This window comes from Chlorocebus sabaeus, chromosome 1 (assembly GCF_047675955.1).
Source record: "Chlorocebus sabaeus isolate Y175 chromosome 1, mChlSab1.0.hap1, whole genome shotgun sequence".
NCBI lineage: Eukaryota > Metazoa > Chordata > Mammalia > Primates > Cercopithecidae > Chlorocebus > Chlorocebus sabaeus.
Genome location: NC_132904.1, coordinates 104,668,555 through 104,695,652, shown reverse-complemented (window position 1 = coordinate 104,695,652; position 27,098 = coordinate 104,668,555). Strand labels below are relative to the sequence as shown.

The 27,098-nt window shown below is 41.6% G+C and overlaps 2 protein-coding genes across 3 annotated transcripts in view; one reads left to right on the top strand and one right to left on the bottom strand.

Moving 5' to 3' along the window:
• Nucleotides 1-8,540, bottom strand: part of ATM (ATM serine/threonine kinase) — a 131,810-nt gene extending 123,270 nt beyond the window's left edge. Inside the window, exons 1-4 of the mRNA XM_008020751.3 lie at nt 8,324-8,540; nt 3,560-3,661; nt 3,368-3,480; nt 1,938-2,083 (exon numbers count right to left, since the gene is read on the bottom strand). Coding sequence (XP_008018942.3) covers nt 1,938-2,083; nt 3,368-3,480; nt 3,560-3,631 — 331 coding nt within the window. The 5' untranslated portion in view covers nt 3,632-3,661; nt 8,324-8,540. The remainder of the gene's footprint in view (nt 1-1,937; nt 2,084-3,367; nt 3,481-3,559; nt 3,662-8,323) is intronic.
• Nucleotides 8,541-8,791: 251 nt separating this feature from the next.
• NPAT (nuclear protein, coactivator of histone transcription) overlaps nt 8,792-27,098 on the top strand; it is a 66,777-nt gene continuing 48,470 nt past the window's right edge. Inside the window, exon 1 of one of the 2 annotated variants that reach the window (XM_038005251.2) lies at nt 8,792-8,991. In XM_038005251.2, the coding sequence (XP_037861179.2) occupies nt 8,955-8,991 (37 nt within the window). In that variant the 5' untranslated portion in view covers nt 8,792-8,954. The remainder of the gene's footprint in view (nt 8,992-27,098) is intronic. The other variant, XM_008020754.3, reaches the window with a different exon arrangement.

The following is a 27,098-nucleotide window of genomic DNA, read 5'->3' as shown; positions in this document are numbered from 1 at the left end:
ATCCTGCATTTTTGTTCCAAAAAATCAACTCTTCACAATATTAATTGTACAAGTTAAAGATGGGAACTATCTGGCTCATGAGGAGAAAAAAAATCTTTTTTGTGGTTGTTTTTTTCCTCAAATCATAGTAAGTACAATGTCAATTAAGTGTTGGTTCTGACAGCCAAGGAAGCTCACATGATCTTAGAATGAATCAGTAAAAGTACAGAATGAAAGATAAGCAAGACTTGCTTCTCTCTGTACTAATCAGAATATACCTAAAAGATTGAGTCCTGGCCAGGTGCAATGGCTCACGCCTATAATCCCAGCATTTCAGGAGGCCAAGGTGGGAAAATCACTTGAGGTCAGGAGTTTGAGACCAGCCTGGCCAACACAGTGAAACCCTGTCTCTACTAAAAATACAAAAATTAGCCAGACATGGTGGCCCGTGCCTATAGTCCCAGCTACTTGGGAGGCTGAGGCAGGAGGATCACCTGAGCCTGGGAGACGGGGATTGCAGTGAGCCAAGATCACACCACAGCACTCCAGCCTGGGCTACAGAGCAAGATCTTGTATTAAAAAAAATGAGTCCCACACTTTTTGTTTGTTTTTCTGGCCTCTTCCCTGTACGTAGAGGCCCACGCTTCAAGACAGATAATTAAACTGAAGAATATTCAGAGGAGACTGGCATAAAACCTAGGTCACATGAGCTAAAGACAGTGAGTTTATGAACTTTAGAGATGAGGACTCAGGAAATACTGTGGCTACCTTCAAACATCTCTAAGGATGTCACACTAAAAAAATAAACAGGAGTTTTTGATATACTCTCAGAAGGGAGAAACAGTAACAAAAGACAGGTTTTTAATACTTTTTTTTTTGTGAGTCTCGCTCTGTTGCCCAGGATGGAATATAGTGGCGTAATCTCAGCTCACTGCAACCTCTGCCTCCCGGGTTCAAGCAATTCTAGTGCCTCAGCCTCCCAAGTAGCTGGAATTACAGGCATGCGCCACCATGCCCAGTTAATTTTTGTATTTTTAGTAGAGACGGGGTTTCGCCATGTTGGTCAGGCTGGTCTCGATCTCCTGACCTCAGGTGATCTGCCTGTCTTGGCCTCCCAAAGTGCTGGGATTACAGGAGTGAGCCACTGTATCCGGCCAGTTTTTAATACTCTTAATACTATTCAAAGATGGAAAAGAAAGCCTTGAAAGTATATTCAATCATTAAGACTGCACTTCTGCCTAAAGGCTAGGGACGTATAGAGGGCATCCAAGACTGGGTAGTTAAAACAGTAATTTTTAATCCCTTCACTGGGCATGACAGCTCACATCTGCAATACCAACAACTAGGGAGGCTGAGCAGGGGGAGGACTGCTTGAGGTCAGGAGTTCAAGATCAGCCTGGGCAAAACAGTGAAATAACATCAACTAAAAAAAAAAAAATTAGCCTGGCATGGTGATGCACATCTGTAGTCCTAGCTACAAGGAGGCCAAGACAGGAGGATCACTTAGGAACTGAGAAACTTGAGCCTGCAGTGAGCTATCATCACACCATTGCACTCCAGCCTGGGTAACAGAGTGATGCCCTCTCTCTTAAATAAATAAATCCCTTCAATCCTCAGATTTCTGTCATTCTATGCTTGAATAAATTTCCCCAAATATTTGAACCAGTAATATTAAAAATCAGGCTAGCTTGAGTGCAGTGGTCTTTACAACTAATTGATCACAACCAGTTACAGATTTCTTTGTTAGTTCTCCACTCCCACTGTTTCACTTGACTAGCCTTAAAAAAAAACCTTTTAATAAAAATAAAAATCATTATATGTACTTGCATTCAATTTTTAATCTTATTATATTTAGAACAAACTTATGCAACAGTTAAGTCCTTAAAATGATCTGAAAAGAAAACTCATGCAACAGTAATCTGTTAGGCCATTTATTTATAATTTATAACATCACTTACTTCTGTTTGCACATTTGATGAAGTATTTGACCAAACTACTGATTTCCTGCATCTTTTTCTGCCTGGAGGCTTGTGTTGAGGCTGATACATTTGGTTTTGCTATTCTCAGACATTCTGTTTCTTTCTGAATATATTTCTGTAAAAATCTTCAAGAAAACAAAATACAATTTCAGAAACTCATTGAATCCTTAAATTATAATAATTTCAAAAGCTATTCATGCCATCACAAAGAGCAACTTTTAAACTACCTTTTTTAGATAGTATACCAGCTGAATAAAACAAATAAAACAATTAAATCTCTCTTTCAAGGCCTAACACCTATAAGACCAATTTAATGTCTGGTTTGCAAAGCCCTTAATCTTTATGACTTTCTACTGCTTTACTGCCTGCTTTCTAAATTTATCATTAAAAGCTCACAGTGCTAGTAAGGACCCTCTCAATCCTCTCTCAACTCCTTCTGTTATTCTGTACTGGATCTACCTCTTTCTTAGGCAGTTGGTAATGTTGCTAGCCATTAAATGAAGCCTGCCTAGAATATACTCATAACTAGCCAGGAGTGCCAGGTACATATTTGACCTACCAGATCAGCTTATACAAAATAGTATTCATCTTCAGGTTATATTTGTTGTATTTAAAATAAACTAGAAAGCCAGAGGAAAAAGAGCATGTATGTTTCATTTTATATGCATTCAAATCTGCAACAGTCAATCTAATACCAAATAGGAGCTAAAAACAAAACAGAATCTGTCGTAAACACTGAAGGACAACTAAATACATACTTCCTCGTGACAACAAATGTTATTTCTAGTTTATTTAATACTTTCAGTATTTAAAATACTTTATTCATCTTTCCTAATTCTTACAATCTGTTTCTAGTTATAAATGGATTTCATGGTTGAAAATGATGTCTTAATGTAAAAATGCATCAACCCTGTTAGGTTTAACTGATTGCAGTCCAGCAATCAGTTGTGTTTTTTCATTGTTTGAGATTTTCTCTGTTTTTAACCAAATTCATATACAAGTATTCCAATCTTCCTTTTACTTGTTTTATTACAATTTAACACGTGGCATTTACTTATAATCAGAGCAATATTTAAAGGTGTGAAAGTAATATCCAAACATTTATTATAATTTTTTTCTCTAATCTGAAGTCTTGTGAACTAATTAAAATGAGAGAAATTCTCTCTCAATTTTGAGTGAGATATGTCTAAAACATTTTATTGAAGAAATAATTTATAATTTTTAAGTTTCTATATGAACAAGCTTTAAAAATTATGTTTTGGATAAATATTAAATGCCAAATTCATATGCAAGGCATAATAATATATAGGAAACAAAGACAAATGTTAAGACACACAAAAATAATATCACAACAGAAATAAATATGAAAGAGAAAAACGAAGACAGTAAAATAAATTTGAATAGAATACCTAAAAACAGCATCCCAATTCAAATATTTTCCTTGTTTGGAATCTGAATGCCGATCTAGATGTATAATTGTTTCAGGATCTCGAATCAGGCGCTTAAATTTCTCAACTTCTTTCTGAAAATAAAAAGGAAGTAATAATGGGTTACTAATCACACTTATTTCAAGGAAAAATTGAATTTAAGTAATTTACTACCTTTCGTTCTGTAGCTCTATCATGTTCTAGTTGACGGCAGCAAATAAGCAGATCATTAAGTGCTAGACTCATAGTTCACAATTTCAGAATACACATCACTGTCTGCAAAAAAAAATATAGGTATATATATGTATATGTATATATATGCATATATACAGAGAGAGGTGTGAAAAAATGTGTATATATAATTATTTTATACTGCAATATTTACAGATTTAACCGTACAATTAGAAGCATATACTCATCAAAGGCACAATAATTTTTCTTAACATTTCCATATTTAAAATGAGATTTTCTTAAAATCTATATAAGCAATGCTGTAACACAAAAATGTTTGCCTTGCTTGCAGTGGTAGCAGAATTAAAATAAAAGTATAATTTACACTGGGTGCGGTGGCTCATGCCTGTAATCCCAGCACTTTGGGAGGCCAAGGTGGGAGGATCACAAGGTCAGGAGTTCGACCAGCCTGGCCAACATGTTGAAACCCTGTCTCTACTAAAAATACAAAAATTAGCCGGGCTTGTTGTCACGCGCCTGTTATCCCAGCTACTCAGGAGGTTGAGGCAGGAGAATCGCTCGAACTCTGGAGGCAGAGCTTTCAGTGAGCAAAGATCGAGCCACAGTACTCCAGCCTGGGCGACAGAGGAAGGCTCCATTGGGGTGGGAGACTGGGGAAGTATATTTACTTTTTATTACTCTGAGACCAAAGAAACATGACATTTAAATTCAGACATGAAAGATAAATAGAAAACAGCCAGGCAAATAAGGAAATGAATACTCAAGAATTTAACATTGACAATGAATTATTTAAAAGCACTCTTGGCTGGGCATGGTGGTGCATGCTTGTAGTCCCAGCTACTCAGGAGGCTGAGGCAGAATAATCACTTGAACCCGGGAGGCGGAGGTTGCAGTGAGCAGAGATCGCACCACTGCACTCCAGCCTGGTGACAGAGCAACACTACGTCTCAAAGAAAAAAAAAAAAGAAAAAAGCACTCTTGTTCATATGGAGAGATGTGTCATTTTGCTGAGCCAAAGGCTTAAAACATGCTTTGGAACTGATAAGTAGGAGGCTATCAGAGCTAGTAAGCTTTGCCTACCACTTCCATCTCGACTGGTAATTAAGGCTCTTATTTAACACATAACGACAGGAGTAAAATATTTCTGTTTTAAAAGGAAATTCTATACTATGGTGGTATCCTTTGCAAATGTCAAGAATCAACTATATTTTACTATGTCTTGATTCCACTGTAGTAGCTCTCTTCTTTTGGGGGCTTCTGATATAATCAAACTCTCTTTTGATGTCCTTCAAAATAATCTAATAAGAACAGTATTTCAACATGGACACAAAAATGGGAAAAACTGACACTGGGGACTGTTTGAAGGACGGAGAGAGAGGGAGGTATGGCTTGAAGCGCTACTTATCAGGTACTATGCTCACTACCTGAGTGACAGGATCATTCGTACACCAAGCCTCAAAAACATGCAATTTACCCATGCAACAAACCCGCACATCTACCCCCAGAACCTAAAATAGAAAAGAAAAAAGAAACAGCATTCTGTTTTACTAGTTCTGATCTAAACCTTTATGATACAAAGAAGTTTTTTTACTAGACTATGAATGTCTGTAAACAGAAAAAATACATATATTTATGTATATTATACCTACACATATTTAAAACTTAAGATGTAAAAAGGTAAAGTCCTTCTTCTATCCATCCATCTAAATTCTACTTAATCTTTCAAGATCAGGTATGTTTTTCTGTCCTGATTCAATCTCACAAAATCTCAAAATTGGGAGGAACTAAGAAAACAGGTCCAATCTTCCTATAAAGGAAGGAATGTCTCCTACAAAATGAATGCCCTGTCTTTGAATATTCTCATTAAGAGCTGACTACCCAGGCCTGGCGCAGTGGCTCATGCCCGTAATCCCAGCATTCTGGGAGGCCGAGGTGAGCATTTCACGAGGTCAGAAGTTCAAGATCAGCCAGCCTGGCCAACATGGTGAAACTCCGTCTCTACGAAAAATACAAAAATTAGCCAGGTGTGGTAGCACGTGCCTGTAATCCTAGCCATTGGGGAGACTGAGGCAAGAGACTCACTTGAACCCAAAAGGCAGAAGTTGCAGTTAGCTGAGATCACACAATTGCACTCAGCCTGGGCAACAGAGAAAAACCGTTTCAAAAAAAATAAAAGAGCTGACTACCCATTTTATTAGCAGACGGCTCTGATTCTCGTCTCCTTTTGTATTCACTGGTGGTTCTTCTGACCTTCCCCATCCCTCAACACTATGACAACCTCCACTTTACTCTGCTATAGATTACAGATTGTTATTTGAGTCCTTTTCATTTGATTATATACTTCCTGTGGACAAGTATTATCATTTTTGTTTTTCTATTCCTTATGGTTTTATCTAGGAATTTTCTTACTTCTTCAATTTCTTTCTTTTTTTTTTTTTTTGAGACAGAGTCTCGCTCTGTCACCCGGGCTGGAGTGCAGTGGCCGGATCTCAGCTCACTGCAAGCTCCACCTCCCGGGTTTACGCCATTCTCCCGCCTCAGCCTCCCGAGTAGCTGGGACTACAGGCGCCCGCCACCTCGCCCGGCTAGTTTTTTGTATTTTTTTAGTAGAGACGGGGTTTCACCATGTTAGCCAGGATGGTCTCTATCTCCTGACCTCGTGATCCGCCCGTCTCGACCTCCCAAAGTGCTGGGATTATTCAATTTCAGTTTAAAGCCCTCTTCAGTCAATAAGGAAAATGAAGCTGGTAATGTAACCAACGAAAATACCTTAGCAATATCCAAAGAACCATAAGGGCTGGCACCTTTATTCCTAAATATACTAAAGATTTGACACTTCCCGGAAGAGGCAGCCCTAAACTTGACTTTTTTTTTTCCCCATGGTGTGACTTCTTTGAACTTGTTTTTCTTACCTTCAGTTTCTTAATGATTACTTTAAGAAAACAAAACAGTTCAGTATTATCTACATAAACAGAAGATGTTCATTCACTGATAGATGCAAACAATATTTACTACGTATAGCTAGACAAATAATGAACTAAACAGATACAAATCCTACCCTCATGGAGTCATATCTGGGCAGCAGAGTAACAGTAAACAAGTAAACTGATAAATCAATGCATAATTCCAAATTGTGATGTACGCCTCTGAGGAAACAAAAATACAGTGATAGAAAATAACTGTAGAGAGGATCATTTTAGATAAATTGTCAGGGAACATATCTCAGAGGAGTTTGCAATAAAGCCAAGATCTGAACTAACTGGTGCCAAACCAAAAAAGGGCTAGAGGACCAACACTTCAGGGAAGGAAACTAACACAGCCAAAGCGTTCTACATCGTAAAAGCACACAGTATGTTGGCAGAACTGAAAGAAGGCAGAGGAACTATTAGGTAATCAACTACAGTATGAGTGTCACCACATAAAGATGAACTTCATTTATACATTAATCCAGAATATCTAGGTTCCACTCAAGGTTCAAATGAAAAGATACAGATTTCCTACTTCCTACGAGCCTCTGAATTGACGAATTCAATGTTCCTTTTTAGATCTCAACCAAGTTGACCCCTTTGCAGAACTTGTCAATGACGCTTATATCCCATCTTCCTAGAAATAACTCTGCCCTTGGCATGTCATTCTTTTCTAGTGCTAAGAAGTGTGGCCTCTGTAGTCAGATTGTATTAGTTCAAATCCTGGTTCAGCCACTTACAAACCGTATAATCTAGAGCAAGTTCACTAATCTCTTCAAACCTCAGTTTCTCAATGAGAAAAGGAAAAACAATACTAGTACCTACCTCTATGAGTTCCTGTAAGGACCCATATACATGCTTACAGTGCCTGAAACACAGCAAATGTTAGCAATGATCATATTCTCTTCCTTTATGACTGTTTCGAAAGTCTCCTGATAGCTCTTCTTCCGCCCATACCTCAAAGAACAGCTTTGTTTTCTTGGTCTCATCCATTCTTACGACTTCAGCAGTTGAAAACCCACAAAATACATTTCATTCAATACCAGACCTCACTCTGGAGCTTCAGGGTCCTTCTACACTTTGTGCCTTTACACGCATTTTTCCTTCCATCTGGAAGGCTTCTACCATCTGCCAAAGTAACACTGCGAGGTCTCACCACAAACTGAATTGATAGTCTCAGGCTGAGTTTGCAGAGAACCAAAGTCACTCCTCTACCATCAGAGTACTCCCCTATCACATACATTATCATCTACTGTAGTTGTCTTTCTACTTATCTGTACCTGGTAACAACAGTAGCTAACGCTCACGAGTGCTCACCGCAGGTCAAGATTATCTCACTTATCTTCACAAGACAGTAGAGCGAGGTCACACGAGTGACAGTCAGAATTCCAACTCCAGCCGTATGCTTCCAGAGCCCAAGCTCTTAACCGCGAGGCTGAAGTTGAAATATCAATCAATGCTCGCTGACTAAAAGTACTAAATACGAGAGAGAGATCAAAAGATGACTAGTCAAGTCGCGTAGTTAAATCTGAACCCTAAGGTGACACGAAAAGAGGATGAGCAGGAGGGAGGGTTCAATTCAGGGCGTTTAAAAGGATGAGGTTATTGGCCAAGTCCGCTAGGAACCCGAAGAGAGGCCGGGAAAGATGGAGTGAGGAGAGGAGTCAAGGGCCGCTCTGGAGGGGTGCATGAGATTGGGGGTCTGGGGAGAGGACAAACTGGATCGCATGCGACTGAATTTTCCAACGCAGGAGCCTCTGCGTTGCCTCTGCACCCCTACCGTTGTACTCGGAAGGTCAAAGTGGTATCATCCACGGCGATGGCTGCAGCGCAGATCCCGACTCTTTTCGCCTCCTCCCGCGGCGACGGCTTCTTTTCTCCGTTAGCCACGCAGGTACCTAATCCCGCTTCCGGTTCAAACCCAGCGTGACTGCACAGCGCCCACCTCTGGAAGAAAAAGCAGGGACGAGCGGCGGCAGAGCACGGTGTGCCCATGCGCGCCAAGCATCACGCGGTCTCCGCGCTCAAAACACTCCCCCAAAACATCCGGCCCGTCGGAGCAAATGCGCCTGCGCCCTGTCCACCAATGGCCAGCGACCTAGCGTTTGCCGTTCGCCCTTCGGCTGGGGCTCGGGGTCTTCACCCACCCTCCTCACCCTCCTCATCCCCGCCCCTCCAAGTCAGAGGACGGAAGTGACGACAGTTCCAAAGGCAAACGGAGGCGGGTTTCATTTCGGCGCCTTTCTTTCTCTGGCAGAAGCGATTGGCTGGCGTAAAGCGAAAGAGGCGGGACAAATTGCCGCGGGTTCAGTACCGCCAGTGGAACCGGGAGATGCGGCGCAGGAGCTGTCGCTGTGTTTGCTTTAACCTGAGTCTTGTTCCTTATTGTGGTTCCTGCTGCGGATTTGATCATGTTGTTACCCTCGGACGTAGCCCGGCTTGTATTGGGTAAGCGCGGGCGCGGGAAGGAGGGTTATTGGACCCGGCTATGCCGGACACAAGGACCTTTGAGGCCAAAGGTTTTCTCTGGGTGGGGAAGCTTTGGGGTTTTGCCTCCCAGCTTACGAGTTGAGACTGGCGGTGATTCTTCGTCCCTCGGAGGTTCTAGGCAGTTTAAGCCTCTTTGTATGTAGATGCTTCTCTCTTCAGAGGCTGCGTGGCGAGGGGAAGGCCGAGGGGAAGCTCGAGGTGGAACACCTGGGGCCGGATTCGGAGGGAAAGTCAGGCCTCCACAGTTAATTAGGACCCCTGAAAGGGCGTTTGTCTGCATGACGGACGGGTTGCGTGTGCTTTAACCTTGGACGCACTTTCCGTGGTTCATTGCTGGGACCAAAATAGGGCAAAGAGGGACTTCCCCGGCCCCCCATCTTTGTAGGGAGACCTTCCTGGCGCCCTTTTAATTACCCGCCCTTATAACTACGAATTTGGGAGTAAGGGTGATCTTCCTTCTCCATCCTCCACGCAATACGTCGTCCAGTGTAGAGGTGTGAAATGCCACTTGCATGTTTTAAAACAGAAATTCCTATACCTTTGATCAGCAAAAAATTTTAGAGGGTTAATTGCCTTAAATTAGTTGAACGTTTTCTAGCCCTAGTTTTACCTTCATTTGAAGAGGGGTGGTTTGTGGGTCACTTGTCTGTCAGGGTGTATTGTCTGTGTGAGACACGGGTTTTGTTGTTTGTCCCCTGAAAGAATAAAGAGGATTGTACTACAGGGGACGAGAGTCACGTAAAGCTCAAAACCCGAGCCAGTGATTTACAGACGTCGTATGCGACGTCCTTAAAAGTAAATGGCAAGCATCTGTGATGAAACCTCCCGTAGTATTCGCAGCCATTACTACTATTATTTTTTTATTCGGAAAACCCATTTGTCTTGTGCCTCTTTTAAATGCCCAGCGCTGTCCACAAAAATGTTATTTGCGCAGGGCTCTTGATAAGCACATTTTGCAGGAAACGTTAAACGGAAATGGTTCCACCATCCATTTTTGAAGAAACTAAAGACAAGTTTAAACTAATGTTTTGTTAATATCTGGTTAATCTTTTGCTTAAGAATTCTGAGTTTTGGCAGTTTGGTAATCTAGTTGAGTTTCGGTAACTGTAGTCTTAAACATGATTTCTCAGCCTCAGTACTGTTAACATTTTGGGCCTCATAATTCTTTATTGTGGGGAGCTATCCTGTGCTCAAACATTGTAGGATGTTTAGCAGCATTCCTGGCTTCTATTCACTAGATTACAGTAGGACACCCATTCCCCACCCTGCCCTTACCCAGTTGTGATTAGCGAAAATGTCTGTAGGTGTTGCTAGTATGTCCCCTGGAGGGCAGAATCATCCCTAGTTAAGAAAGTCCTAAGAAAGCAGTATCATTTTCTAATTGAAATAATTCACATCAATTTGTGAGTATTCTTTCTCCATAAACCGGCTACTCTGCTGACTTCCTGCTTTTCATTTAATGGACAAAAAACGCCAGCCATGGTTTTCTTACCTTAAAAATCTTTGTCATTCACTTTCCATTTTCACTGCCACCAGTCCTGCAATGTGCCTGCCATTACTTCTCTTTTGGACTTCTGTCATGGCTTCCCAGATAGTTGTCCTTGCAATTCATTTTATTTAATGCTGTCACAAATCTCCCTGAAGCGTTCACACTATACCTTTTATTCTGAAAGTTGAGATAATTCTGTTCTTACTAAAAATTTCAAATGTGCAGGAGTATACAATACAAAAAAAAAGCCTCCCCATGCCTAATGCTCTTACTTTTGTTATTTATCATTATACATCTTAAATATATATATATCGTGTATATCTTTCTCATATCAGGTTTATTATTTACTCATGATTCTTCTATCAGTACCCCCTCCCCATCTTCAGCTCCTCTTGTTATTGGCCCCTTCGTAATGTTTTTTCCAGCAAATCTTTGGGTGCTTAATGTGTTCCAAACACAGTGCCAATTGCTGAACATAGAGAAGTAAGTTTTCTCCCCTTAGTGTTCAGATAATTAGGCTTTTTTTTTACTCTTAAACACACACACACACACACACAACACTTTTCTGGACCCCAGTAGACATTAGACACAAGTTAAACAGGACGTTCTGTCTAATGTTCTGTGTCACCCTTTCACAAGTCAAATGTATTCAAAGAACAAAGAATTCTATTAGTTGCTGTTCTTCACCTACTTTTTATCCTTCAGGATACTGCACTCTGACTTGCATCTCACTACTCCACTTAAGTAGCCCTTGTTGCCTTGTTGGGATTTTACAAAATGTATGGGCCAGAATACATCAAAGTGTTGTTTATTGCCTCTGGGCCATCAGTTCAGTTTTTATCCATTTATTCAAGGTGATCTGTGGAACTGATCCTACTTACCTCTCCAGCTTGATCTCAACTTCTTAACATCTGCTTTATGCTACAGACATGCCAAACGAATTGAAGTTTCTTTGGATATTCTTATATGTATTCTACTTCTCTTTGTCTTCCCAGTACATTTGCATTCAAGGTTCAGGTCACACCTGATCTCTGAAACTTCATTCAGCAAGTACAGTTAGTACTTTCTTAAATGTTGCCACAGCATTGTACTTCTGTTACAACCTTATCATGTTTTATTGTAGCTGTGTGTTTACTTTTTTTGATAAAATATACATAACAAAATTCACCATTTTAAAATGTATAGTTCTTAAAGCCCAAAACAATGAGTTTGTTGTTGTTGTTTTTAGTGTACAGATCAGTAGTGTTAACTGTATTGACATTGTTCTACAACCATCACTACCAGTTTCTGCAACTTTTTCATCTTCCCAATTTGAAACTTGCTTTTTTGTTTAATTAGTAGTCTTAGTCATGGATGAATGGACAAGCTTCAGGAGTTCTGGGAGTCCCCAAAACTATCATCTGTAAAAGTTTTCTTAAATAGATTTGTTACCTTCTGTGTGAGACAGTAGGCATTAAAAAAAACAGAAACCACTCTGAGTATTTAACATGGAAAGATTTAATGAGAGAATTGGTTACACTGGTGAGAGAAAAACTAAGACGCCCAGCAGCTTACAACTAAGGCATCTCAGTGGTTAGTGACAGTAGGAAACCACTATGCTAATGATAAGGAGAGAGGAAGCAACCAAGAGGCTGAGTTGACTGTGTGGAACATGGAAGACTTGCCTGATGAGGGGGTGGTAGTCATAGAGGAGACTACTGAGGCAGAAAGGGAATGGGGGGAAAATGTGGCTTCTTCCTTCTGCCCTCCAGCCTCCCACCAGTGCTTCCTATTTACTGAGCCCAGTCAGTAGCAGGCTGACAGAAGAGCTTGGGGAGCATTGCCTATATAGAGTCAAGCTTTATGTCATAGAGTAGAGAGCAACAGAAGAGTCAAGAACATATTTGAAGTCAAACAGGACCAGAACTGACACACCCCTAACAGGTCAAGAGCTGCTGGTTCTATTCACCTTTATATCACCAAAACATAGATATTTAATAAAATATTTGCAAAAGTATGGCTGTGATTATGACACTCCCCTTTGTTTATTGAATAATATATGTACTCCTTGCTGTCTAAAACTTTTCATGATCCTTACCCGTTGTGTCTTTTCTGTTGTATCTCCAACTCTTCCCCTTCATAAACTTTGTGTTGCATCCAAACTGGACATGTTCCCCAAATACGCTTGCATATATGCTTTCTGTCAGCTTCTTTGGGATTCCCAGCCATCCTTCAGAACTCGTCTGCACCTTCAAACGTCACATAATTTCCAAGCTTAGTAGTGGTTTCTCTAGCCCCTCCCTTCTCATGAAGTAAATCAGCTCTATTTTCTTACCATTTTTGCTTTGCATCACAGTTATTTGTGTATATATCTTCTATCTCCAAGTAAGTTGTAACTTTATAGACAGAAACCTTGTCCCTGTTATTTGTGGATCTAGTAATATAAGGTATCATAAGATAAGGCTTCCTAAGAATTATTTGCATGCTTAAAGGACGTTAAATTACTAATCTTTCTAGAGAAATAGTAGAATATGGGAAGGAGATGTTTTCACATAGCGTGCTTTACTATCTCTTGCTTGCTTTAAACCTCTCTTTTTATCTTTCCCTCTCTACAAGTAGGAAGAAAAAATACTCTTCATATAGTTAGGATTTTATCCTTTCTTCTCTTTTTCAGTTGTGTTTCCCCTTCAATTTATTTAGTTACTCATTACCACCTCCACTTATAATAAAAGTAGGCTGAAGATAGTATTATGTTAAGAAAGAAACTCAGGCATGCTTTCTTACCTATTCAGGCACCTTTGTCAGTAAGTTTACACAAAAAAATACATTTATTTTATTAAGTTGTTTTTAGGAATAAAAGGAAAAAACGGTAATAACTAATATTAGTTATAGAATAACCATTTGTATTATACTGATAAGAGATGATTAGTGCCTAGTTTGTACTTTCTGTTTTATTAATTTATTTATTGAGGTGGAGTTTCACTCTTGTCATCCAGGCTGGAGTTCAGCAGCGAGATCTCGGCTCACTGCGACCTCTGCCTCCCAGGTTCAAGTAATTCTCCTGCCTCAGCCTCCCAAGTAGCTGGGATTACAGGCGCTTGCCACCACGCCCAGCTAATTTTTGTATTTTTAGTAGAGATGAGGTTTCACCATGTTGGCCAGGCTGGTCTGGAACTCCTGACTTCAGGTGATCCGCTCGCCTTGGCCTCCCAAATGCTGGGATTACAGCCATGAGCCACTGTGCCAGGCCTGTATTTTCATCATGTTTGGATTTTCATTCATCTGACATCTGAGATTTAGAATTAATTTGTGCCTAAAATTTCCCGTTACCTGACTGAGAATTGGTTATAGTCAGATACTTAATGATGATAAATAAACATTTTGTAGGCAGATACTAATCATATATATATATAGTAAGGCCTAATTTAATAGGTTTAATAGGTTCAATAGGATCTTGAAAACTGCAGCTTTAAGCAAAATATATAATCTAACTAATTTTACCATAGGCTAACTGATACATACAAGAATTTCTTCAGCATATTTTTGGTCACAAAAATATCACCACGCTTGTAAATAGAGTCCAAAACACTTCTAATATTAAACATTGAAATAAATGTAAGCTGTACATACATTTAAGAAGGATTAATAAAAACAAGATAATTACTTACCCAATTAGTCCAGTTCAAGGTTGCAGGTAGCTAGAGCCTTTCCCGGCAGCTTAGGGTGCAAGACAGGAACTAACCCTGGACAGGATGTCATTCTGTTGAAGGGAGCACTCCCACACCCACATACATTCACTCATGCTCACACTGTAATAATTTAGACACACCAGTTAACAACGTACACTTCTTTGGGAGTGTGGGAAGAAACTGGTGTACCTGGAGAAAACCCATACAGGCATGGGGAAAATGTGTAAACTCCATATATAACAGTGTCCTCGGCCAGAAATTGATTTTTTTTTCTCATCAGCAATATAACAAAAACACTGAACAAAATGATGGTATTTGAGGACTTGGTATATGATGATCAATGAACATGAGAGTAGTCAACTATGTACTACATTATTTTGGAACTTTTGGGACACAGCTAAACCAGAATACATCAAGTCTAATCTAAAATGAGAACTAAAGATTGCCAAAGTTGAGTATATTTTTAAGAGCAAAAGATAATGTATCCTAGATGTTACTATTTTGAGATGCATTATAACTTAAAAACTTATTATAGAAGTAATCTATCCTTTAACAGTCTCGTCTCGTGTGTGCTATACAGAGGTATAATGTTTTATGAAATGCCATGAATTATCTGTGATGATTCCTTTCCAGGTTACGCTAGCACAAATGACAGTATTTTTCTGAAAAAAGTTAAGTGTATCGCTGTATTCTGTCTAGGGCATTGTGTCTCAACCTTTATTTCATTACACAGCTTTAAGGAACCTTCTTAGGCTTTTTTTTTTCCCTGACCCTCCTCGCCACATGAAATTTTAATGTTTTAGTGTCATGAATATATTGTATATGTTTATATATCGTGTATATCTGTGATTTATGCATAAAAAGAGGGAGGGAGATTTTCTTCATTGCTCCCTGTCCCAGAACCAATTTTCACCCTCTTAGAGCAGTATCACTCCTTTTGAGAATGCATGGTCTAGGGGACAGCAAATCTACTTTAAGGTAGATATAAATCTACTGCAAATCTATATAGTATATTTTAATACCACCATCTATCAGAAGTCCCCAAGTGACTGAATGCATCTAGGGTGATAAGTACTTGAAACTCCACCACGAAAGGGAAGTATATTTGAGATCTTCAATTTAAATCTTGAAGCATATGAGGAAAAAGCTCCAACTGTCCTAATTTCAAGGTGATTCTAATAGTTCATAGATGTTTTAAATTTTTGTGTTTACAAAAAGCTAGTAACAGCTAACTCACCTATTCCAAATACTATAATTGTCAGAAAGCCAGCCATCATAAAAATTACTTTTCAACCAGCTGTAGTTTTCACAAAAAGGGAAGAAAACGTTGCAGTGTATCTTTGATCTAATTAATTGCACATCTGTGGTTTGATGTTCAATGATAGAAAGATTGAAGTCATGTTATCTGAGATAAAGCTTTCTTCAGATATCCAAATGTTTTCTCCAAAACATAATGCCGTCGGGTTTTGATGTGTATATTTGTTTGTTTCTTCTTATTAGCAAGAGGTTGGAAAACAAATTCATCCACTACAAGTAGAGAGTGGTGAGTTGATTTCCAAATCACGGCTAGGGTGTTGCCTGTAATGAGGTGACCATATTCTTGCCCTTTCCTTTTTAAAACCTTGGTGTAGAATGACTTCATAGGCCATCTTATTAGTTTTTTCACCTGTTGGACCCGGTTAACGATACAGTTCCAGGTGAAGAGAGTAGAACCTTATAAAGTTGGAAGAGATCTTAGAAATAATTTCTTTTTTTATCTTTTAAGTTCAGGGGTACATGTGCAGGTTTGTTATATAGGTAAACTTGTGTCATAGGGGTTTGTTGTGCGTATTATTTCATCACCCAGGTGTTAAGCCTAGAACCCATTAGTTATTTTTCCTGATCCTCTGCCTCCCACCCTTCACCATCCAGTAGGCCCCAGTGTGCGTTCTTCCCTCTATGTGCACATACGTTCCTATCATTTAGTTCCCACTTACAGTTTTAGTAGCTAACAAATACTTACTGACAATTATGCTAGCACTGAGATAAGTGTACTTCAAAGGAAAGTGTAAGGGAATACTTATAAATATTAAGTAATACCTGTAAGGGAATATTTAGTAGTGGGGAATAGGGAGTAATTTTACTAAACTGTGAAGAATGAGTTGAAGATAGCTAGGCTGAGAAAAGATTAGCTGCCCAAGCAAAGGAAATAGAATATACAGGGGCCTTGAAATACAATCAATGGTATATCTGTGGGACTGAAAGACCAGTTTGGCTGGAAGCAATGAATGGCAAAACATAGGCTGAAGAGGGAAGTAGGGTATGAAGCAAGTAGAACCTCATACGATACGTTAAAAATTTGGAATCATAGGCCGGGTGCAGTGGTTCACGCGTGTAATCCCAGCACTTTGGGAGGCCTAGGCAGACAAATCACCTAAGGTCAGGAGTTCCAGACCAGCCTGGCCAACATGGCAAAACCCTGTCTCTACTAAAAATATAAAAATTAGCCAGGCATGGTGGCAGGCGTCTGTAATCCCAGCTACTTGGGAGGCTGAGGCAGGAGAATCTCTTGAACCTGGGAGGCAGAGGTTGCAGTGAGCCAGGATCGTACCATTGTGCTCCAGCGTGGGTGACAAGAGCAGGACTCCAACTAAAAGAAAGAATTGGAATCGTATTTTTTTCATCGAGATAACAATGCACATACTACAAAATATAAAATTGGTTGGTTTTCAGGGTATAAAAATCCAGGATATTTGTGGATTCATAATGTGCAGATATCACCACTTATTTCAATATTTCCATCACTCCAGAGAGAATCCTTATACTGTTAAGTCACTTCCAATTCCCCCTTCCCCTGTCCTCTGCCAACCACAAATCTATTTTCTGTATCTATACATTTGCCTTGCCTGGACATTGCACGTTAATGAAATAGAACGTTTGGCTTTTTGTGTCTGACTTTCACATAGCATAATGTTTTCAGCATTATTCCATGTTGTAGCAGATATTAGTACTTCATTCCTTTTTATAGCTGAATATTTCATTATATGAATATGCCATATTTTGTTTGTCCATTCATTAATGGACACTGTTATGAAGAATGCAGGCCAGGTGTAATGGCTCACCCTGTAATCCCAGTGCTTGGGAGGCCAAGGCAGGAGAATTGCTGGAAGCCAGAAGAGCAAGACCAGCCTGAGCAGCATACTGAGACACCCCATCTCTACCAATAAATAAGTAATTAGCTGGGCATTTGTTTGGTGGTACATGCCTCTAGTCCTAGCTACTGGGGTGGCTGAAGTGGGAGGATCAACCCAGGAGTTCAAGATTATAGTGAGCTATGATTGTGCCACTCTGCTCCAGCCTGGGTGACAGAGTAAGACTCCGTCTGTGAAAAAAAATAAACTGACCATAAATGTTTGGATTCTATGCTTCAGAATTGACTAGATAAATAAGAAAAGAAAGGTCTGGATTTTTTATTTTGTTCCACTAATTTATGTGTCTAACCTCATGCCAGTATATCATCTTGATTACTGTAGCTTTATAGTAAGTTTTGAAATTGATAAGTGTAAGTGCTTCAACTTTTTCTTCATTTTCAAGAATTATTTTGGCTATTCCAGCCCCCTTGTATTACCTTATGAGTTTTAGGATCAGTTTGTCAATTTCTGCACAAAAGGCAGTTGAGATTATTATAGGAATTGTGGTGAATGTATAGGTGAATTTTGGGAGTGTTGAATTTTTAACAGTATTGAACCTTTCGGTCCATGAACACAGTAGGTCTTTGCATGGATGTAGATCTTTACATTCCTCCATTGATGTTTTCCAGTTTTTAGTATGTAAGTCCTTTACTTTTGTTAAACTTATTCCTAAGTATTTTATTTCTTTTGATGCTATTGTAGCTAGCATTGCACTCTTAATTTTTGGTTGTTCATTGCGATTGATTGACTTTTATATATTCATTGTGTGTTCTACAACCTTGTCGAAGTCATTTATTAGCTCTAATAGTTTTTGTTTTGTTTTGTTTTGTTTTTGAGACAGAGTTTAGCTCTTGTTGCCCAGGCTGGAGTGTAATGGCTTAATCTCGACTCACCACAACCTCTGCTTCCCGGGTTCAAGTGATTCTCCTGCCTTGGCCTCCGGAGTAGCTGGGATTACAGGCATGCGTCACCTTGCCCAGCTAATTTTGTATTTTTAGTAGAGCCAGGGTTTCTCCATGTTAGTCAGGCTGGTCTTGAACTTCTGACCTCAGGTGATTTGCCGGCCTCGGGCTCCCAAAGTGCTGGATTACAGGCATGAGCCACCATGCCTGGCCTAGGGAGGTTTCTTCTCTTTTTTGAAACAGAGTCTCGCTCTGTTGCCCAGACTGGAGTGAGGTGGCACCATCTTGGGTCATTGCAACCTCCACCTCTCTGGTTAAAGTGATTCCCCTGCCTCAGCCTCCATGGTAGCTGGGATTAAGGTGGACGACACCATACCCGACTCATTTTTTTGTATTTTTAGTAGAGACGGGGTTTCACCATGTTGGCCAGACTGGTCTTGAACTCCTGACCTCAGTCAATCTGCCTGCCTTGGCCTCCCAAAGTGCTGGGATTATAGGCACAAGCCATGGTGCCCAGACTCTAATAGTTTTTTTTATGACTTCCCTAGGATTTTCTATATAAGACATGTCATCTGCAAATCTGACTTTTTCCTTTCCAATCTGGATGCCCCCTTTTTTTTTTTTTTTTTTTTTTTTTGAGATGGAGTCTTGCTCTGTTGCCCAGGCTGGAGTGGAGTGGCACTGTCTCAGCTCGCTGCAACCTCTGCCTCCCAGATTCAAGCAATTCTCCTGCTTCTGCCTCCTGAGTAGTTGGCATTACAGGCATGCGACACCATGCTGGTTAATTTTTATATTTTTAGTAGAGACGGGGTTTCACCATGTTGGGCAGTCTGGTCCGGAACTCCTGACCTCAGGTGATCTGCCCACCTTGGCCTCCCAAATTGCTGGAATTACAAGTGTGAGCCACTGCACCCATCCTGGATGCTTTTTATTTCAAGTTTTTTCCTAATTGCCCTGGCTAGAGGATACATGCAATGTTGAATAGAAATGACAAGAACAGACATTCTTACCTTTTCCCTGATCTTATGGGGAAAGCTTTGAATTTTAAACCATTGAAGATGATGTTACTTGGCCTTTTTTTTTTTTAAAGATACCTCTATCAGGTTGAGGAAATTTCCTTTTATTTCTAGTGTTTTTATCATGAAAGGGTGTTGGAATTTGTCTTTTTTGGTTTCTTTGGTAGTGTTTTGTTTTGTTTTGCTTTTGAAACAGGTTCTTACTCTGTCATCCAGGCTGGACTACAGTGGCATGATTATGGTCCACTGCAGCCTCAGCCTCCCAGGCTAAAACTATCCTTCTACCTCACCCTCCCAAGTAACTGGAACTATAGGCGTGTGCCACCATGCCCAGCTAAATGTTTAATTTTTTGTAGAGATGGGGGTCTCACTATATTGTCCAGATTGGTTGGATTTTGTTCAGTTGCTCTTTTTCCATGATAATGTGACTTTTGTGTTTTACGCTGTGAATATAGTATATTACACTGATTTATTTTTATTCAACCAACCTTGCATTACTGCATTAAATCCCACTTGGTCATGGTGCATCACTGTTTTCATATGTTGCTGGATTTGGATTGCTAGTGTTTTGTTAAGGATTTTTTTTTCCTGGAGACAGGGTCTCACTCTGTCACCTATTCTGGAGTGCAGTGGCACAATCACGGCTCACTGCAGCCTTTACTTCCCAGGCTTAAGTGATCCTCCCATTTCAGCCCCCTGAGTAGCTGGGACCACAGTGCATACCACCATGCCCAGCTGACTTTTGTATTTTTTGTAGAGATGGTGTTTTGCCATGGTGCCCAGGCTGGTCTGGAACTCCCGAGCTCAAGCAGTCCTCCTGCCTTGGCCTCCCACAGTGCTGGGGTTACAGGCGAGAGCCACTGTGCCCACCCTGTTGAGGACTTTTATGTTCACTTTGTGTGTGTGTGTGTTTTTTTTTTTAGACAGAGTCTTGCTCTGTTGCCAAGCTGGAATGCAGTGGCGTGATCTCGGCTCACTGCAACCTCTGACTCCCTGGTTCAAGCAATTCTCCTGTCCCAGCTTCCCAAGTAGTTGGGATTACAGGCACACCCCACCACACACAGCTAATTTTTGTATTTGTAGTAGAGATGGGTTTTCACCATGTTGGCCAGGATAGTCTCGATCTCCTGATCTCGTGATCCGCCTGCCTCGGCCTCCCAAAGTGCTGGGATTATAGGCATGAGCCACTGACCCTGGCCCCTGTGTCCACTTTCATAAGAAATATCGGCGTGTAGTTTTGTGATGTCTTTCTCTGGTTTTGGTATAGGTAATACTGGTCTAAAAGAATGAGTTGAGAAGTCCTCTCCTACTATTTCAAAAAGAGTTTGTAAAGGATTGGTGTTTCATTCTGTGTTTTGTAGAATTCACCAGTGAGGGCATTTGATCCCAGCTGGGCTTTTCCTTGTGAGAAGTTTCTTTATTACAAATTCCATTTCTTTACTTGTTATAGATCTATTCAGATTTTCTGTTTCTTGAGTCCTCGTAGTTTGGGTCTATTAGTCTGTTCTTGTGTTTCTATGAAGAAATACCTGAGAGTGGGTAACTTATAAAGAAAAGAGATTTAATTGGCTCACAGTTCTTTAGGTTTTGCAGGAAGCATGGTGCTGGCTTCTGCTTGCCTTCTGGAGGCCTTGGGAAGCTTAACAGTCATGGCAGGAGGTGAAGGGAGAAGCTGGCCTCTCACATGGCAAGAGTGAGAGCAAGAGAGAAAGAGGTGTCACACACTTTTAAATGACCAGGTCTTGTGAGAACTCACTGTCTCAAGGATAGCACCAAGGAATGAGGAATCTGCCCCTGTGACCAAAACACCTCCCACCAGGCTCCACCTCCAACATTGGGGATTACAATTCAAGGTGAGATTTAGCAGGAGCAACATCTAAACTAGATGAGGGTCTTTCTAAGAATTACCCATTTCTTTTAGATTCTCTAAATTGTTGAGATAACAACTGTTTACACTATCCCATTTATTTCTATAATACTGATAGTAATATCCCCTCTTACTTTTCTGATCTAGTATAATTTGAGTATTCTCTTTTTTTTTTTGGCTGGTCTAGCTACAGAATTGTCAACGTTGTTGGCCTTTTCAGAGAACTAGCTGTTGTTTTTATTCATTTTTCTCTATTTTTATTTGTTTCATTTATTTATACTCTGCTTATTTCCTTCTGCTCTTTTTCTAGTTTCTTAAGGTAGATGATGCGGTTATTGAATTTTTTTTTTTTTTTTTTTTTTGAGATGGAGTCTCGCTCTGTCACCCAGATTGGAGTACAGTGGCGTGATCTCCGCTCACTGCAAGCTCCGCCTCTCAGGTTCATGCCATTCTCCTGCCTCAGCCTCCCGAGTAGCTGGAGGCACGTGCCACCACACCCAGCTAATTTTTTGTATTTTTAGTAGAAACAGGGTTTCACCGTGTTAGCCCGGATGGTCTCGATCTCCTGACCTCGTGATCCACCTGCCTTGGCCTCCCAAAGTGCTGGGATTACAGGCGTGAGCCACCGCGCCTGGCCCAATGTGGTTATTGATTTTAAATTTTAAGATTTTTGTTTGTTTGTTTGTTTGTTTTGAGACAAGATCTCAGTCTGTCGCCCATGCTATAATGCAGTGGCACGATCATAGTTCACTACAACCTTGAACTGAACTACTGGGACTATAGGCATATGCCAGCACACCTACCTAATTTAAAGAGACTTTTTTAGACACAGGCTCTTGAACTCCTCACCTCATGGTACCCTCCTGCCTCAGCCTGCCAAATAGCTGGGATTATAGGTATATGCCACTATGCTTGGCTTATATTTTATTTATTTATTTATTTTATTTATTTTTGACGTGGAGTCTTGCCCTGTCACCCAGGCTGGAGTGCAGTGGCATGGTCTCGGCTCACTGCAGCCTCTACCTCTCAGGATCACCCAATTCTCCGCCTCAGTCTCCTGAGTATCTGGGATTACAGGCGCCTGCCACCATACCTAGTTAATTTTTTGTATTGTTAGTAGAGACGGAGTTTACCATGTTGGCCAGGCTGGTCTCAAACTCCTGATCTCAGGTGATCTTCCTGCCTCAGCCTCCCAAAGTGCTGGGATTACACACGTGAGCCACCGTACCTGGCATCTCTTTTTTAAACACAAGTGTTTATAGCTGTAAATTTTCCAGTGTGCACTGCTTTAGTTGCATCTCATAAATTTATTGACACTTATTTCATATCCTAATATATGGTTGGCCCTGGAACATGTTCCATTTACAGTTGAGAAAAATACGTATTATGCTGTTTTAGACTGGAGTGTTCTATAGATATCTGGTAGGTCTAGTTGCTTTACAGTTTAAATTTTCTGTTTATTAATCTTCTGCCTAGTTGTTCTATGTATTACTGAAAGTGTGGTATAGAAGCCTTCAACTTTTATTGTTGAATTATCTGTTTCTCCCTTCCCGTCCATGAGTTTGCTTCATACTTTGGGCTCAGTTAGGTGTATTTGTGTTTGTAAGTGTTATTTCTCTCTCTTTTTTTTTTGAAGACAGGGTCTCACCTGGTTGCCCAGGCTGGAGTATAGTGGTGCAGTCATGGCTCACTGCAGCCTTGACCTCCTGGGCTTAAGCTGTCCTCCCACCTCCGCCTCTAGAGCAGCTGGAACTACAGGTGCACACCACCAAGTCCAGCTGATTTTTAAAAACCATAGAGGTGGGTTCTCACTAGATTTCCCAGGATAGTCTTGAACTCCTAGGCTCAAGTGATTCTGCCGCCTCAGCCATTGTTATCTTTTTGTGGATTGACCTTTTTTGTCGTTATCTTTGTCTCTAGTAACAATATTTGTCTTAATATCTACTTTGATACAGGTTGAGTATCCCTAATTCAAAAATTAAAAATGCTTCAAAACCAAAACTGTTTGAATACCAACATGATCCTCAAAGGAAATGTTCATTGGAGCATTTCAGATTTTCAGATTATCAGTGCTCAACTTAAGTATAATGCAAATGTTCCAAAATCTGAAACCCTTCTGGTCCCAAGCATTTCAGATAAGGGATACTTAACTTGTATTAATATAACAACTTTAAGTCTTACTTGATTACTGGATGGTATAATCCAGTAATCTTTACTATCCTTTTACTTTCGCTTTGTTTGTGTCTTTGAATCAGTCTGGAGCAGCTGGTGCCAAGACGCCGGCTGCAGCGCTGGAGGTGTGGCCAGGGCTGTGTGCTCCACACGGCAGCGGGAGCTGGAAACAGATGGGTGCCCTGTCCCCTTCCAGGTTGGATGGGCAGGAGCCCTGCCCTCCCAGGTGCAGCTGCAGCTGTGGAGCAGGCATCCCTGCACTCTCGGGGGCCCAGGAAGCCCCCCTTTCCCCGCAGGCTTGGAAGTGCCTACTCCCACTGCCTGGCCTCTCCCCGCTCCCAGTGTCCACTCCAATTTCAGAGTAAAGTTGAGACTGAGCCTGCTGCTGTCAGGACCTGGCCGGGTGTGTGCACCCTAGGGACAGCACCAACACACCAGCCTCATGCTGCCTTGGTCCCCCTCCGTACTTTCAGCTCTGATGAGCATGTGAGGGAGGCCGAGGGTGAGGCTGAAGGCAGCTCGGGATGGACCTGCCCCTTGGCATGAACAGCCTAAGCACTGTGAGCACCTTAGATGTCAGGTTGATGGTGGCAGAAGGCAGATGGTCACCTAGGCGGAAAGGGGCGAGTCCCCGGTGAAGCCACACCTTCAAGCCAGAAACATCTAAAGCCTGGAGGCCAGACTGCAGATCCAATGCCCAGAGTGAGAATTTATGGTGCTTTTTCTGGACCCACCCGTGGCTGCCCATGACCCATCAGCACATATTTCCTTCCATATGAAGCCTGTAAAAACCCCAGACTCAGCCAGACTCACAGAGATGTTGGGACTACCAGCTGTGAGAAGGAACTACTCACTATGCGTCTCCTCTCCACTGAGAACTGGTCACTTATTGGCACAACCTGCCTGCAGAAAGGAGCTACCCACTGCAGGTCTCTTCTCCACTGAGAGTTAGACACTCGTCAGGATGACCTGCCTGCAGAAAGGAGCTTCCCACTGCGGGTCTCCTCTCTGTTGAGAGCTGGACACTCGTCAGGATGACCTACCTATACAGAAAGGCACTGCGGAAAGGAGCTTCCCACTGTGGGTATCCTCTCCACTGAGAGCTGGATACTCATGGGGACGACCTGCCTATGGAAAGGAGCTAACCACTGTGGGTCTCCTGAGGACTCTTCTGTCACTCAGTGAAGCTCCTGTCTGCCTTGCTCACCTTCCAGTTGACCGTGAACCTTATTCTTTCTGGACGCAAGATAATAATGTGGAACCCACTGAAAGGCGGGACTGAAAGATCTGTAAAACAAACAGGGCTGAAACATGCCCCCTCGCTCACCACATTGCAGACAATGAGAAGGAAAGAAGAGCTGAGGCTCTTTGGGGAGCCCAGACCTAAGAGCTCCCCAAACCCGGGCTGTGACACCCTCTTTGGGGCTCTGGGGTTCTTGATGTCTCCAAGCTTCAGGGTGCCACTGCGTTCCCCACTGCCCACAGTGGAAGCCACTGTGGTGTGCCTGATCCAGATGCAACCTCACAGGGAGCTATTGCCTGGATGTGCCCGCCCACTGTATCCAGCATGCCTGGCTATGCTCAGTGGCTGGACCCCACGCTCACTCATACACCCTCTCACTGCTTCATGCCTGGCTCACCCCTAGCAGTCATGGGATCAGGCCCAGTAGCATGAGCTGAACACAGCCTGCTGGGCCAAGTGAGTGGAACAAGCCCAACAGACCCTAGCAAAACTCAGGCAAAGGCACCACCAGCCGCAGAAGTTTCAAACTGGAAACGCAACACCCTAAGGATCCTGTAACAACAGCATATAGTTGGATCATGTTTTTAAGGTCATATAAATTACACCTTCATACATTGTATGCCCATGTTGTTGTGTACAGTTATCTTTTTAAGCAGAGATGGGGAAGAAAGTTTACATACAACAAATGCTTATACTCTTTTATTTTTATTTATTTATGTATGTATGTATTTTTGAGACAGTCTTGCTCTGTCGCCCAGGCTGGAATGCAGTGGCATGATCTCGCCTCACTGCAGCCTCTGCCTCCCCAGTTCAAGAGGTTCTCATGCCTCAGCCTCCCAACTAGCTGAGATTACAGGCGAGTCCCACCACGCCTGGCTAATTTTTTTGTATTTTTAGTAGAGATGGGATTTTGCTATGTTGGCCTCAAACTCCTGGCTTCAAGTGATCCACCCACCTGAACTTCCCAAAGTGCTGGGATTACAGGCATGAGCCACTGCACCTAGCCTATACTGCTTTATATTATGTTGTTATCAAGTTACTCTCCAATATCATCTCATTTTAGCCTGAAGGAGTCCCCCTTTAGTATTTCTTACAGGGAAAATCTGCTAGCAACTAATTCTCTTAGTTGTTTATCTGATAACATACAATTTTTAAATTTTAATTGGGAGTCTTGCTAGATATAGAATTGTTCCTTGAGGCTGGATGTGGTGGCTTACTCCTGTAATCCTAGCACTTTGTGGGGGCCAAGGTGGGAGGATTGCTTGAGGCTAGGAGTTCAAGACCTACCTAGGCAACATACAGTGAGACACCATCTCTATTAAAAAATTCTTTCTCTTAATTAGCCAGGCATAGTTGTGAGTTCCTGTTATCCCAGCTACTTGGGAGACTGAGGTGGGAGTATCGCTTGAGCCCCAGCATTCAAAGCTACAGTGAGCTATAATGGTGCCACTGCTCTTCAGCCTGGGCAACAGAGACCCTGTCTCAAAAAGAAAAAAAAAAATTCTTGGTTGACCTTTTTTTGCTATCAGTTTTTTATCTTTTATCTTCAACAATCAAAGTAAACATCAGGTCTTTGAATATCATCTCACTACTTCTGGTTTCTGATGAGAAATCAGCTGTGAGTCTTAGAAACCCTTGTTATGTGTTGAGTTGTTTCTCGCTGCTTTCACGATTTTGTTTGTCTTCATATTTTTAGTTTTATTATGGTCTAGGTATGGATCACTTAGTTTATCCTACTTGGAGACTGTTGAGCTACCTTCATGTGTAGATTAAGTTTTTTCTCAAATTTGCACATTTTTGGAAATTCTTCAAATATTCTTTCTGGCATTTCTATCATTCTAGGATTTCCATTATGCTTGTTGGTACACTTGATGGTGTCCCTTAGGTTTCTGAGACTCTGTTCACTTTTCATCATTCTGGATTTGTTTCCATTCCTCAGATCAAAGGACTATTACAACTCTGTCTCCTTCGTGCCATCCACAAGGCAGCAAATGATAGGGGGCTGTGTTTCAGCTCATTTGTGTTACAGCTCGTTCAGTCCCACTGCCCTGCTCTGGCTTGTGGCTCCTGGCCCTGCTTGACCCTGCCACTGCTTCCTGTCATGTGGGTGGGGCGGCTGTCCGGTCCTGGCAAAGGCAGGGAGGGCTACAATGTTACAGCCCCTTTCCCACCAGCAGGTTCCGGAATGAGGTTACACAGACATGAGAGACTGAGCAAAGTGGAAAACGGTTTTTATTGAGCAACAGAACAGCTCTCAACATGAGAGGGGACCCAAAGCAGATAACCCTCTGTGTGATGGGGGCCCAGAGGTAGGTATCCCCCACATGTGGCTGAGTCTGGCATTTTTATGGGCTCAGAATGTGGGAGTGCATGTTGAATGGTCTATGGTCGGGCCTGGAAAAAGCATAATTGGATTGGCCTTAGGCATCAAGGAAGTTCTCATTCTAGTTGTGGACTCTGCCTGGAACTGGCATCCAGTTTTCAGGTTTCAGGCTGTCTTTGACTTGAGTCTTGGGTTTCACCATGTACCTGCCCCTG